Below are 13,125 nucleotides of genomic sequence, written 5' to 3'. Positions count from 1 at the left end.
AAGGTCGCATCTCCGTTGGGGAGGAGATTAGAAAAAAAAGTTTCCCCCACCACCCCCCACATAACAGAGCTAAAAATAAATCAAAACATACATTTAAACGATAACAAAAGACAAAAACAAAAATTGTTTTCTGTAAGAAACCTGTGATCAAGGATAAAATGTAGAACTACTACATTATTGACTTCTATTTCTTGTAAATGATACAGAACATAATCAAGGAGAAGTTTGAATTGATTGCAAAAAAATCCATTTCATTACCAGAATAGGTATATGTAAAGGTTAACACACTTGTCAGTGTTGTCAGAGTTTTGCACTTGTCCTTACTGTTGTTTGATAATTTTATTCTTATAGGTAACTTTCAAACATGATTCATCGACTGTGGAAGTACAGGATGATCACATCAAGGGACCACTCAAGGTATGAACTCACATTCTTATATATTGCTTCCACATTATTTTAATGATTGAGGGAAATAAATCCCAGGACCTATAATAGCAGTTTGTAATATCTATACTGATCTATTGAGTGAATTTTATTGATTATTCTTTTGGCCATATCCCACCCATCCAGTTAATACACCTTGTAAATATGTACCCAGGTGAAAGTTGCTGCATCACTTCTCAAAATCGCTCGGGAATAAATATTCTAATTATCGCATGATGTGCATTTTGTCTCTGACTGTTTTTATTTGGCATTTGACTATGTTAATGTTCTGTTGGAAATTAGGATACTGTAAAGATCTTATTTTTAGTTTTTACAAAATTCACATAGCAGGAAATGTTGAGTGCAGAGATTTTATTATGGTAGTGGTTGTGGGAAGAGAGGGAAAATAACTTTATTAATGAGGACAGAAATTATTCTCAGTGATCAAATTAACTTTTGAGGTGATGGGAGAGCTGGAAATCAATGTAGGTCACCAAAGATGAATGAATGGGATTTCTTCTATGATCGACTGAGAGCAGTGGAAGGTAGGACACATTTAGATAACCTGATTGATGAAACTGGGAGCTGGCCTTGAGAGCGTTGGCACATTCAAGTCAAAATGTGACAAGGATGTGTGAGCTTTGAGCAAAACACAAAGTGCAGGAGGAATACCGCGAGTCAGGCATCTAGAGAGGTAATGGACAGGCCACGTTTCGGGACAGGATACTTCTTCGGTCTGGAGAAATGGCCCGACCCGAAACGTCCCCTGTCCATTTCCTCCCAAGTTGCTGCCTGTCTGACCCACCATGTTCCTCTTGCACTTGATATTTGCTCAAAATTCCAGCATCTGCAGCCTCTTGTATCTCCACATTTTTGCCTTTTATGGATGATTTTAACTGATTTCATAGAGATGTAAATTGGCCTATGGGTTCATTTTAAGGTCTAGCTTAGTTTACTGGGGATGGAATAAGATGACATGGATGAAGTTGATGGAAAATAAAGTTACTGATAGACTGCCAGTGTTTAGTCTGAAGAAAATTATAGTTAATCTGTGACTAGATGTTGACAAACCTTTCCAACTCGCTGTGGGCTGTTGGAAATGTTATCTTCAAGGAGCAACATTCTTTGAAAAAAGGGACAAGAGGGATCTTTGGAAGACTTTGGAGCTAATGGCAATTATATTGGCTGATGTGGTTTTATGAGATGGAGTATCTACTGGATAGGTTTATTTACTCCCGCCGGGCTAGATATTTGGGGAAGGCAGGCATTTCCCAAGTGGTGACCCACTGCAAAGAGGGTTTACCAGAGTTAGTCGCAGATGATTCTATTTGTGACTTTGAAAAGGTTGTTTTATATAAAGCAAACCTGCTTGGACTGAGTTATTGAGCAGCATGCTAATGGAAAGAGATTTGGCAGGAAACATTCCTTCCCAGAATTTTAGAGGGGAAGAGATGGTGTGAGTGTCTCCCATTGCTACTGTATCCTACAAATAACATTTTCGCTAGAGTGCGCAAATCGTTTCATTGCCAGTTTCCAGATTTTTCAATGCAAAAATTTACATATATTCTACTCTGCTACCCAGTGCCAAGTCTGGAAGAAATCCCATTCACCCCACCCACCCATTGAGTGATTGGGTGATGCATTACATTAGAGGTACCATTTTAATGTGTTGAGTTTCGCTGCTTGTCCAGATGCCAGTGGTTTCAAAATTATTTAAACAATAAAAACCGAAATGATTCATTATGGAAGATGGTTGTTGTAACAGTCAATTAATCCTGACCTTGCCAGTGGCATCCACATATCAGAACAGAAGATTTTTTTTAACTGGCATTAAAGAGAGAAAGACAAGTGTGACATTATTTATGATTAAAATCATACAGAATTAGAATCTGTGGCAGATTGAACTTGACATGTAACAGATGAGATGTGTATTATTGGAGTTTATGATTCTAGTTTTCATATCATGCCTGTTGTAATTCATGCAGTAATTATCATTCATAAAGCTTTGATTTACCCTTTCTGCAAACGGAGTAACCCGTTTCTGATTCTACTGAATGTATTTCTGTCATCCAAATTTACTGCACTAATGTGTAATGTTTATCCAATACTCAGCACCGTGCTGATTTGAATTTATAAATCAAACCCTAATGTGGTTCTGTTCTGTTTCCTGTACCACATTCCTAATATGCTTTTCTTTTAAAGATGTTGGTCTAATGATGCTTATTGGCCTGAAATATCACAACAGAAGCAAAGATTTGTCCGGCCAGTCACCCAGCCATGTCCGTCATTCCAGGAGACCCTAATCCTATTTTTTGCTGAAACACAGAATGTTGTATTCAACCTCCAATCCTGTCCTCACCTGAAACCCAGGCTACTTCAGGTCACATTGATCTTGCCTTTTCCTGAAACTCCATTTGTTCTAGTCCACTCCAATCCTTGCCTGATGTTACATCGCTTGGTTTTTTGATCTGTTCTCATTTTTCTAACATAGAATGTTGAAATTAGCAGTGTCTCTGTGATTCAAATGAGATCAGCTGACATCACAGAGACGGCTGGTGTCACCGGAGACCTTCCTAGTGGCTGATCAATGTAGCATATGGAGGTACTGTGGAAGTACTGCAAAATCAAATTTGCACCCTTCTTTTCATATGCACTTTTTGCAGTTTCTGTTAACAAATTATATCTTCCACTGTGATTATACATTGCATTTCAGTTTGATGTAATGATTCTGAAATGTGCTTTTTTTCCCCCTCTGTTTGACCCTTTAAATGTTATCATCAAAAGCATTGAAAAAGAATCAGATCAGAATTAATACTGCTTTCTCTGTGGCAAAAGTTGGATACGGTTAGCATTCAATTTGCACATAAATGATGGGATTGCCATCTGATTGGGTACACATTTATACAGATCATTGAAGTTTACTCTTTCCCCTTAGAATGAATATTTTTCAGCACTCCTTTTGCTTGAATTTAGACATCATTAGATATCTTAGACTAAGACAGCAAAGCCTCTTCTTGTCCTTGTTTCATATTTCTAAAATGAGTTTCCGGCCAATCTAGACGCAGGGAAGCCTTGCTATTTCTTATTTTTAACAACTTTCCATCTTTTCTTTTTTTCTCCTCCATCAGTTCCCATTACCTTATACTTCCCAAATGTCAGGCAGACTCCATCTCTGCCCCTCCTTAATTGATCACATAAATCAGGAATCCATGATCCTGTTTCTTTTTTCCAGTACTGCACCATGCCCATTGAGTAATCTGGTTTACAGTGTCCACTTGCAATTATGAGTATCTATATTATATTCATCATATGCGCACTATGTTACACAGTTTCTGATGGTTGTCAGATTGAAGGAACTCCTGCAGAACAGGATGAATTCAGCCAACTTGGATGGTGATTGCTCAATTAGGAGACATTGAATTGGCTTGCCTTATTTTCCCTTGAGGCCAAAACATTGGAAACTCAAAGCACCAGTGAGATAATACTGATGGGATATTTCTCCTTGTTGGCAAATCTAGAACCAGGGATCACCTTTTGTTTCCAGCCTTATTGGGAGAGAGGGGCTCCTGCTCAGAATGGGGTTACTTCAATGTGGAATAACAGTGCTAGTTGATATTGACTGAAAAGCTTGCACTGACTTAGATTAGTCAACTGCTTTTAGTATCCTGTAATTCCACCAAGTTGACCACAAAGACCAGTTGATTGTGTTGCATTGCATTGATTGCCCAAGCTGGACTTTATGCTGATTTACAAACATTTTAATTGAATGAGGACAAATGTTAGGTTGGGAAATATATATTTTTAATTTTCAGAATACTGTGCAACCTCTGCAAATAGGCAATCCCCGTAAAATCTGTTATTGTACATGTGCTTTAATTCCTTGTACAAAATGTGTCTCATTTGGGAAAAAAAAACTATTCGGCTTTGAAGCCACTATTTATATTAGTCAATTCCCTCTCCTCACCCCCATACCCATCGCCTACTCCTCTCCAACCCAGCAAACAGAAACACACCGCGGTAATTGGATGCTGGGGAGCTAAAAGCGGAAACTGTTGGAGTGGTATCTGTTGATGAATTCCCCTCATCCATGCTTTTGTGTTTCAATGCTTTTCTGACCATCCACTATTTTATACCCTCTGAAGTGTATTACACCCATTTACTGCTATTTTCATAGACCTGTGAAGCCTTGGGTCCAGTTTAAAATGCAAAATTCTCATCTGCGTTCAAGTACGTTTATGGCCTATGCCGATATCTGTAACTTCAATTCTAAACACTCTAAGAACTTACTGCATCCATGATTTCTTTGGTATCTTTATTTGCAACTGTGCCTTTATCTGTCTGAACCCTAAACTCTGGAAGTCCTTCCCTAATCTCTTCAGCGCTTCAGTTGTCTCTCTTTGACCCAGCGTTTGGTTTTCTGTCCAAATAGCTCATGTTGACTAGACTTCAAATGATCTGATAACATCCCATGAATTTGTTTGGATAATCTTTGCTTCTGGCTACAGTTAGTGACAGTGATATTCCCAGCTGGAGGAGTGTTTGGGTAGTTACCAAGTAATTTGAGACTGAAGTGATATATGTGATTCAGATTGATTTTACGCAAATCATTTTTCTGTAATTATGCTTGGCTTCCTGCAATTTCCAGGAAAATTTGTCTGCTTTTATTGGGGGGAAATAGCTATGGTTTCTGTTTAGCCTGCTTATGAAACAAACTTTTTTCCTGAATATAATTGACTTTGTTAAATGTATAAAAACAGAAGTCTGTCTCACATCATTTGAAGATACATCTACACCACTCCATCCTAACAAACAGAAACTACAAGAAAATACTGTTTTGCTCTCGGGTGATCAAAACCAGTCCAATTAATCATGTGTACCCAGTATTATCTGTAAGGAGACTTCTTTGTGATGTCATCGCTGCCCATTTAGCAACTCTTCCCGCTCCATTTTGAGGAAGACAGTTGGCATCCACTACACCAACAAAAGAGCATTCCAGATATTTGCTACCCTCTGGGGCAAAAAGTATGTTAAAGGTGCTGTCTTAAGAGAAGTTATTGCACGTGATGCTGACCAGAATTTCATTTAGTGAAGTACAGCTGTAAAACAAAGGAGTTTCAGGCTGCCCTGAATATTATTGAGAGTGGGCTCTTTTTTTTCCTGTATACTTGCTCAGTTCTCAAAATGCAAAGTAAACTCCGATCCAACAGCCTTCTTCGTAACCCTTGGTTATGGCAATTTTGAATAATTACAGCTGATGAATGATACTTTTATGTGTTACTGAGTGGGTGTGACTTACACTGCAGGTTGGAGCAGTTGTCGAAGTCAAGAGCCCTGCTGGAACTTGCCAAGAAGCAGTCATCAATAAGCTGACTGATGCAAGCTGGTACACCGTAGGTAAGAAAACAGTAACTCTAAAATACGCATCGAAAGGAAATTATCAATAGCATGCAACAAAAAGGGAAAGATAAAATATTACAGATTGAGTATCAATAGTGGGAATAATGGAGACCATTTCTAGGTTCTGAGTGAATTTCTCCTTGTAAATATAATGGGGAAATAACAAAGAGCAGGGATTTGTTGAAGCGATGTTATATTTAAGTTGATTTAATTTATTTGATTGTTATTTGCAGAAAATGGGTTGACCAGCAAAATGCGAAGCCTCTGTAGACAAGGTAGTTGAGGAGAAGTGCATCAAGTATTGGTTGAGGTAATCGTAGTGAGAAAGGAAATATGAAGAATCTCGGCATTCTTTAAAGTAAATAAATTGCCTGGCATAGATGAACTGTAACTGAGACTGCTGGAGTTAGGTTCCGAATGTTGACTTTCACCCTCTCTAGCTACAGAGGGCTGCTAGAAAACTGCTAACATTGTACTCTGTTTTAAAATGGAGAAAAGAATAGTCCGAGTAGTTACAGGCCAAACAACCTAATCGTATTAGAAAGTCAGGTTTTGTAGGACTGAGCGCAAGGACCCCGCTTATGGCAATGATTCAGAGGCATGATTAAGACATGTCGATGATGCAAAATTCAACACTTTGTCGCAGCAGGATTATGGTCAGCAACTATTTTTGGACTGAAGGGGGGTATATATTGGTGGTTTGCAGTGATCATAAGCAGGATCATTGCTGTTTTTACTACACTTTAATAATGTGCAGGTGCAGGCTTTTATTTTAACATTTGCAAATGACCTACCTAATTAGGAAATGAAGTAAGCAGTGAGGATGATATTTGTGGACTTTTTTAGGAACAATGATGAAAGATATTCAGAACTACATCATACTATATTAAAGTAAGCTCAAAAACTCAAAATTTGCATAAATATTTGGAGGTGCAATAAAACTCCAATAATCCAGCACCCTGGGAACTTTATTGCTGGACTGGCAGATTTATATCCCAACAACTTTCAATTAAAAAAAAAAAGATGTTACACAACAGTATAATTTTGTTTCAGTGTGCCAGGTGAGTATAAAGAGAGAGGGTAATGAAACCCGTTTCAAATGTGCACGGTTCTGATGGCTCATAAACTGGTATGGATACAAGTATAAAATTACAAAGAGACAGACCATGCACCAATTTGTCCACTTGCTTAATCTGTCAGATATATTTCAATGCAGGCAATTGAGGTTATCCAATTGGACCAACAATTATGCATGTCACAGAATTATTTGAATGATAAAAAGATTTGGAACAATGGAGGCTCGAGTTTTAGGAGTTCATGTTGTGGATCATTATAATGATTACTTTGGCATGCTAATAAAACACAAAAATGTTGATGAAATTTTGGCCCTTGTGTTAAGAAGCTCAGCATTGAATGAAAATCATTGATTTTTATTTGTACCTGACCTTTATGTTTTGTGGTTGAGAGCTTTGAGTAAATATCACCAGCAATTTATCCTGGACCAGCCACATCAAAGTTATGGGTGGCCAAGAAAGCACACCAACACCTCTACTTTCTTAGAAGGCTTAGGAAGTTTGGCATGTTCCCAACAACCCTAAGCAACTTTTCCCACATACGCTGTAGAAAGCATTTTATTGGGATTCATCACAGCATGGTTTGGGAACAGCTGCATCCAAGACCGCAAGAAATTGCAGAAAGTTGTGGATGCAGCCCAGTCCATCACACAAACCAACCTCCCTTCCCTTGACTCCATCTACATTTTACCCTGCCTCACCAGGCCACCAACATAATCAAGGCGCAGTCTCACCCCTTCTCTCTTCTCCCCTCTCCCATCAGGCAAGAGGTACAGAAGTTTGAAAAAGTATACCTCCAGATTCAGGGACAGTTTCTTCCCAGCTGTTATCCGGCAACTGAACCATCCTATCACCAGCTGGAGTGCAATCCTGGCATATAGGATAAAGTTTATTTGGACTTCATCTTGCACTAAATGTTGTACACTTTATCTTTTATCTGTAAACTCTTGATAGTTGATTATAATCATGTTCAGTCTTTTCTTTGACTAGATAGCAGGCAACAAAAAGCTTTTCACTGTACCTTGGTACACGGGACATAAATAAACGGAACCAAACATAGAGAAAAACATTAATTGGGAGGGAATGTTGCTCCTGCTATATTACATGGTTAGGAATACACCATGTTGAAAAATCTATTGGCAGTTTCATTGGTACATTTTTGCTTTTCAAAGATAGTGAGGAAGATGGAGCCAGGGCAGGCAAGCAAAGTTCTTATATCATCAAGTATGATCTCAATGTATGTTGGAAACTCTAGGAGCTGCATGAATTGTATATCAGTTCCTACGTGCTCTTCCTGATTGTAGGCTAACTGGATTAGACATGAAGCACAGCAATGAATGTAATCTCTCAAAAAATAAAGCTAGATTTAGGTAATATACAGCAGGTCAGGTAGCATCTATGAAGTGAGAAATATTTAACTTTTCAAGTTAATGACTTTTCATGAGAGCCTTCTGTAACCTCTTGTAATATGACTGTCAGTGTCTGTATACATTTCCTGGTTGTATCAATGAAGATTTATAGTTTCTTGGAAATACCTGTCTGTCCACAATTACATTGGGGCAATAATTTATCCGGTTACAGTAGTTGAGCTGACTAGTACTGTGTGTCTGGTTCCAGTTTTTGATGATGGCGATGAGAGAACATTGAGACGGACTTCCCTCTGCCTGAAAGGAGAGAGACACTTTGCTGAAAGTGAGGTTAGTGGAGAAAAAAAGCATTACAGTTGCCCATTTCATCCTGTGTTTTCTACAGAACTGTTGACTTGTGTTTTGTTCGATGTTTTAGACTCTTGACCAGTTGCCTCTAACTAATCCTGAACATTTTGGCACCCCTGTCATCGGAAAGAAATCTAACCGAGGAAGAAGGTCCAATCCACTGTGAGTAATAACTTACAACGCATAGATTTGGAAAATAAAAATAAATATTAAGATGCAAGCCATTAATGAGCAAACGTTTAGGTGTATATTTGAATCCCTGACATCTACATTATTCTGAGCCCTCCTGTTCATTTATGCTGACTTGCCAAGTAGTTCTCTTCAGTGCTGTAAGAAAAACTGTTTAAACTGATTTACATTCAACCCAAATGAAAAGTTAACTTCCTCTTTCTAGGGGTCTCCTTCATTTATTTTAAACTGTTTGTCAGAGGTTCCTTGCTATGAAAAATGACCTACTGCAAGCAACTGTTCCACAATTGTTCCATGCTGGAGCATTGACCATTGTATGTGACTACATTGTTAGCTATCCTCAGAACATGTACTATCATGGCTTGCCGTGTAGATATGTTTTCGTAAATGTTTATTAATATAATAAATATTGTAAATTAGCGCACACCTGTCAAATTGCTTCTATTATAAGTGCTAGCGTTTATAACATATACTACCTACTTAAATGTAGCATGTTGTAATTGCACATTCTGTTTCTTGAGGCACTGCAATACTGTCAAGGGTGGAAGAGAAAAAGTGCAGCGTAGCAAGTTGACAAAAACATTGCACATTTCTATAATTATAAGGACAATGTAAATTTTGTTTATGTAATGTAAATTTACATTTATGGTCAGGATATGTGGCTTAAAATTGTATAGGTGTTTGTACGTTCTCCCTGTGACTGCATGGGTCTCCTCTGGTTTCTTCACACATCCCAAAGACGTGAGTTTTTAGGTTGAAGTTTCTCCAGAGATGCGGCCTTACCCACTGAGTTATTCCAGCAAATATATACACAAAATGCTGGAGTAACTAAGCAGGTCAGGCAGCATCTCTGGAAAAAAGGAATAGATGATGTTTTGGGTCGAGATTCGTCAAACTGAGAGTCAGAAGCGAGGGAAACTAGAGGTATGAAAAGGTACAGAACAAATCAGAGCTGATGACTCAGTAAAGGTGGAGCCCACACTGGTCCATTGTTGGCTGTGGAAGAGGTGATAACGAAAGGATACGAATAGTGAAACTAGCAATGCAACTAGGGTGGGGAAGGATAGAGAGAGACGGAATGCAAGGGTTACTTGAAATTAGGGAATCAATATTCACGCCGCTGGGTTGTACGTTATCCAAGTAAATTATGAGGTGCTGATCCTCTAATTTGTGTGTGGTCTCACTTTGACAGTGGAGGAGGCCCAGGTCAGAAAGGTTAGTATAGGAATGGGAAGGGGAGTTAAAATGTTTCACAACGGAGATCGCTTAGGCCAAGGCAGACTGAGCGGAGGTGTTCAGTGAAACAATCGCCCAGTTTGCACTTGGTCTCGCCGATATATAGGAGTCCACCCCGAGAACAACGGATACAGTAGATGAAGTTGGATGAGGTGCAAGTGAACTTCTGCCTCACCTGAAAGCACTGTTGAAGTCCCTGGCTGGATTTTTCTTAAAAGGTACAAGGTCCTAATTCTCCTTTAAATGGCTTGTCATCGCGTTCTGTTTGATGAGTCTCCTGTGAAATGACTCGGCGTGCTTAATTATATTTAAGGTGCTCTTGCATTTTCATGGTTATTCATCCAACGTTGAAGAGTCACAACCACTGTGAGCTGGGCTGATACCTCATTCATTTCATATGAATATCTCATAGTTGTCAGAAAGATAAGTTTTAACTTAATTTGCCTGCATTGGTCTTTGCTCTCAGAGATGGGGAAGGTAGGGCATTTTTACCACACCATCACCAAGCCACCTTGCTTTTTGTTCCCATCTCGTGAGAGTTAAGTGAAAGTCCACAAATGCCAGAATTGTCTTGTAATGTCTCAAAGGTGCCGCAATAGCATCCTGATTAACTAACACATTTTGAAATGTTGAGTTCCCTGGACCATTTTCATTGTGTTGCCTTTAAACATAGGAGAATAGCAGAACTAAAGATTCACCCCTGTAGGACACTTCAAGAGTAATGGGTGTCAAACATGTGTTCATAAGTTTTCATATTTGAGAACTTTTATTCCACATTTATATTCTAATGAAATTAAATAATATGCTGTTAACTATTCCTTACACTTAATGCTTCTCACAAGACCTAGCAGTCAGTAGTTTTTCATGTCCACTTGCTCTCTCTTGTTTAATTTAATTATAGAACTGTAACATACTTAAGGGCTTCTTGCAACTAGGGTCCATTCTATACAATGCCTTGGTCAGGCGGAACAAGCATTACCACCACTTTTGCAAGATGATAGCAGCATAAGTGTCACTATATTGGCAAGCAAAGACTTGTGACGGGGTTGTTCTTTCATCTTGCACCACATTCCCACCATTGGCTCACTGCCTCCCAACATTGATCCTTGCCAGTTTGTGATCATTATACCTCTGCTTCTGTTTTTTCCTTGGCATTCAAAATTGGACTTAAGTATAATCTAACATATATAACTAAAACCAAATTGAATTGAAGCAGTAGAAACAAGGAACTGCAGATGCTGGTTTAAACAAAAGCTCACAAAGTACTAGAGTAACTCATCGGGTCAGGCTGCATCTTTGGAGAACATGGATAGATGACATTTCAGGTCAGTTTGAAAAAGGGTCCTGTTCTGAAACATCACCTATCCATGTTCTCTGGAGATGCAACCTGACCTGCTGAATTGCTCCAGCACTTTGTGTCCTTTTGAGTTAAATCTTCCCAGCTCTGTATTTGAATGTGAGATAGCATCTCCTATACGATTTAACCACTCTGTTACAGAGGCCTGGCGGTTAGATTGCTTTAGGCACCACGTAATTAATGGAGGTAAGCTTTACGAATAGTCTTCACACAGAGGGTGTTAGAAAACTAGACCACTCACTTCCACAAAGCTGTTGAAGCTGATGGTTAATTGAAATGTTAAGACTGAGACTAATAGACCAGCACGCAGAGGTATGAAATCAATGTGAATAGATGGAATTAAGAACTGATTGGTGGGGCAGGTTGTACGGTCTGAATGGTGTCCTTGTGTTTTGATTGTCGCTGTAGGCTTTGGAATTTCCTCATTTATGTGCTGAACAGAAATATTCTGAGATTTCCCCTTTCACTGCCTTACATTGTCACTTGTTTCTTGCCCTTGATGCTGCACCAAAACTAATTGCATTTATGCAACCTCACTGACTGTATGCTGTGCAGGCTATATATATACAAATGAATGTAATGAGCTCAGAGTTTATGCTCTGTTACACAGTGAGGAGATGAATCAGCGAGGAGTGAATTGTGTCACTTATTGCACAGTTTAACTACTAGCAGGGAGCCTCATGAGCACCAGTTGACAGTATGTCTATGAACTTCTCATTCTCAATTCCCTTATGTTTTTCAGTAATGAGGCCATTGCAGTTTTGTATAAATGGCCTTCATAGAGTTGGTTATCGTTTAGCTGCAATATCGTGTTTTGTATGTTGTAAGTGGCAGGATCCAGGGATAGTTGGTGCTTACAATACTGTTCTTGATTGGGAGAAGAGCTGCTGTACTTTTAATTGTATCGTCTAATGTTTTTATTTGACATCTAAAATGAGCAAAGCCCAAAAAAAATTTTTTTTACATACACTGGACACATTTTGGAAAGTGAAATGAATAATTCTGGAAGTTGTTAGGTGGATAGTCAATATCTGTAGATAAAGTAGTTAAGTAATCATGTCAGATGTGCTTCTTGGCTTGTGGAGATTTAATTTGTTGTTGTTTTAACTCCCGGTAACTTCATGTGATTAATTCTCATTTATTTCTGTGACATTCTCTTTGCATGGTTCCTATCATCTTGCTCTAAAGTATCATTTGGAGTTTTTAAACCATCTGTGGTGTACATGTGCCCTTTGTGGTGCCTTGCCGTTCATTTCGAGCAGCTTTCAGTTCTGAAGAAGGGTTCATACTTGAAATGCTGATTTTGCTGTTCTATATATAAAATCTCTGGTGCTGGCAACATTATCTATTTTGTTTTAGTGTGCAATATTCTCAGCATTTCTGGAAAAGATTATAAATCCAGCATGCGATTGTAAGAATTTTGTGATATTTCCCATGATTGTTTTCCTGGTAACTCTCTTTGGATAAAAATATGAGTTTGATCTATGACTATAATATTACTTAATCTGTTGTTAAAATTGGATCATTTTCAGTATAAATATTTTCCAATCTGTTAAATTTGGATGAAATTGAAGACAAAGTTACAGAGCACATGGCTCTAAAAAATGCTTTCCATATCTCCCAGTTTAATTTGATTAATACATGCACAACAATGCTGTTGTGTTCAAAGCTTTGGGACAATGTGGAATAAAATTCCTAAGAAGAGTCCCAAAGACATCGTCTCACTAGTGAGAAG

At 38.5% G+C, this 13,125-nt stretch overlaps 1 protein-coding gene across 5 annotated transcripts in view; it reads left to right on the top strand.

Annotated features, from left to right (window-relative positions):
• arid4b (AT-rich interaction domain 4B) overlaps positions 1-13,125 on the top strand; it is a 107,333-nt gene that overhangs the window by 32,575 nt on the left and 61,633 nt on the right. For all 5 annotated transcript variants that reach the window (XM_078399109.1, XM_078399110.1, XM_078399105.1 and 2 more), the window contains exons 4-7: positions 352-417; positions 5,727-5,817; positions 8,511-8,590; positions 8,679-8,770. In XM_078399109.1, the coding sequence (XP_078255235.1) occupies positions 352-417; positions 5,727-5,817; positions 8,511-8,590; positions 8,679-8,770 (329 nt within the window). The remainder of the gene's footprint in view (positions 1-351; positions 418-5,726; positions 5,818-8,510; positions 8,591-8,678; positions 8,771-13,125) is intronic.

The sequence above is a fragment of the Rhinoraja longicauda genome, chromosome 5 (assembly GCF_053455715.1).
Source record: "Rhinoraja longicauda isolate Sanriku21f chromosome 5, sRhiLon1.1, whole genome shotgun sequence".
Taxonomy (NCBI): domain Eukaryota; kingdom Metazoa; phylum Chordata; class Chondrichthyes; order Rajiformes; family Arhynchobatidae; genus Rhinoraja; species Rhinoraja longicauda.
This window is presented reverse-complemented; position numbering and strand designations above follow the sequence as displayed.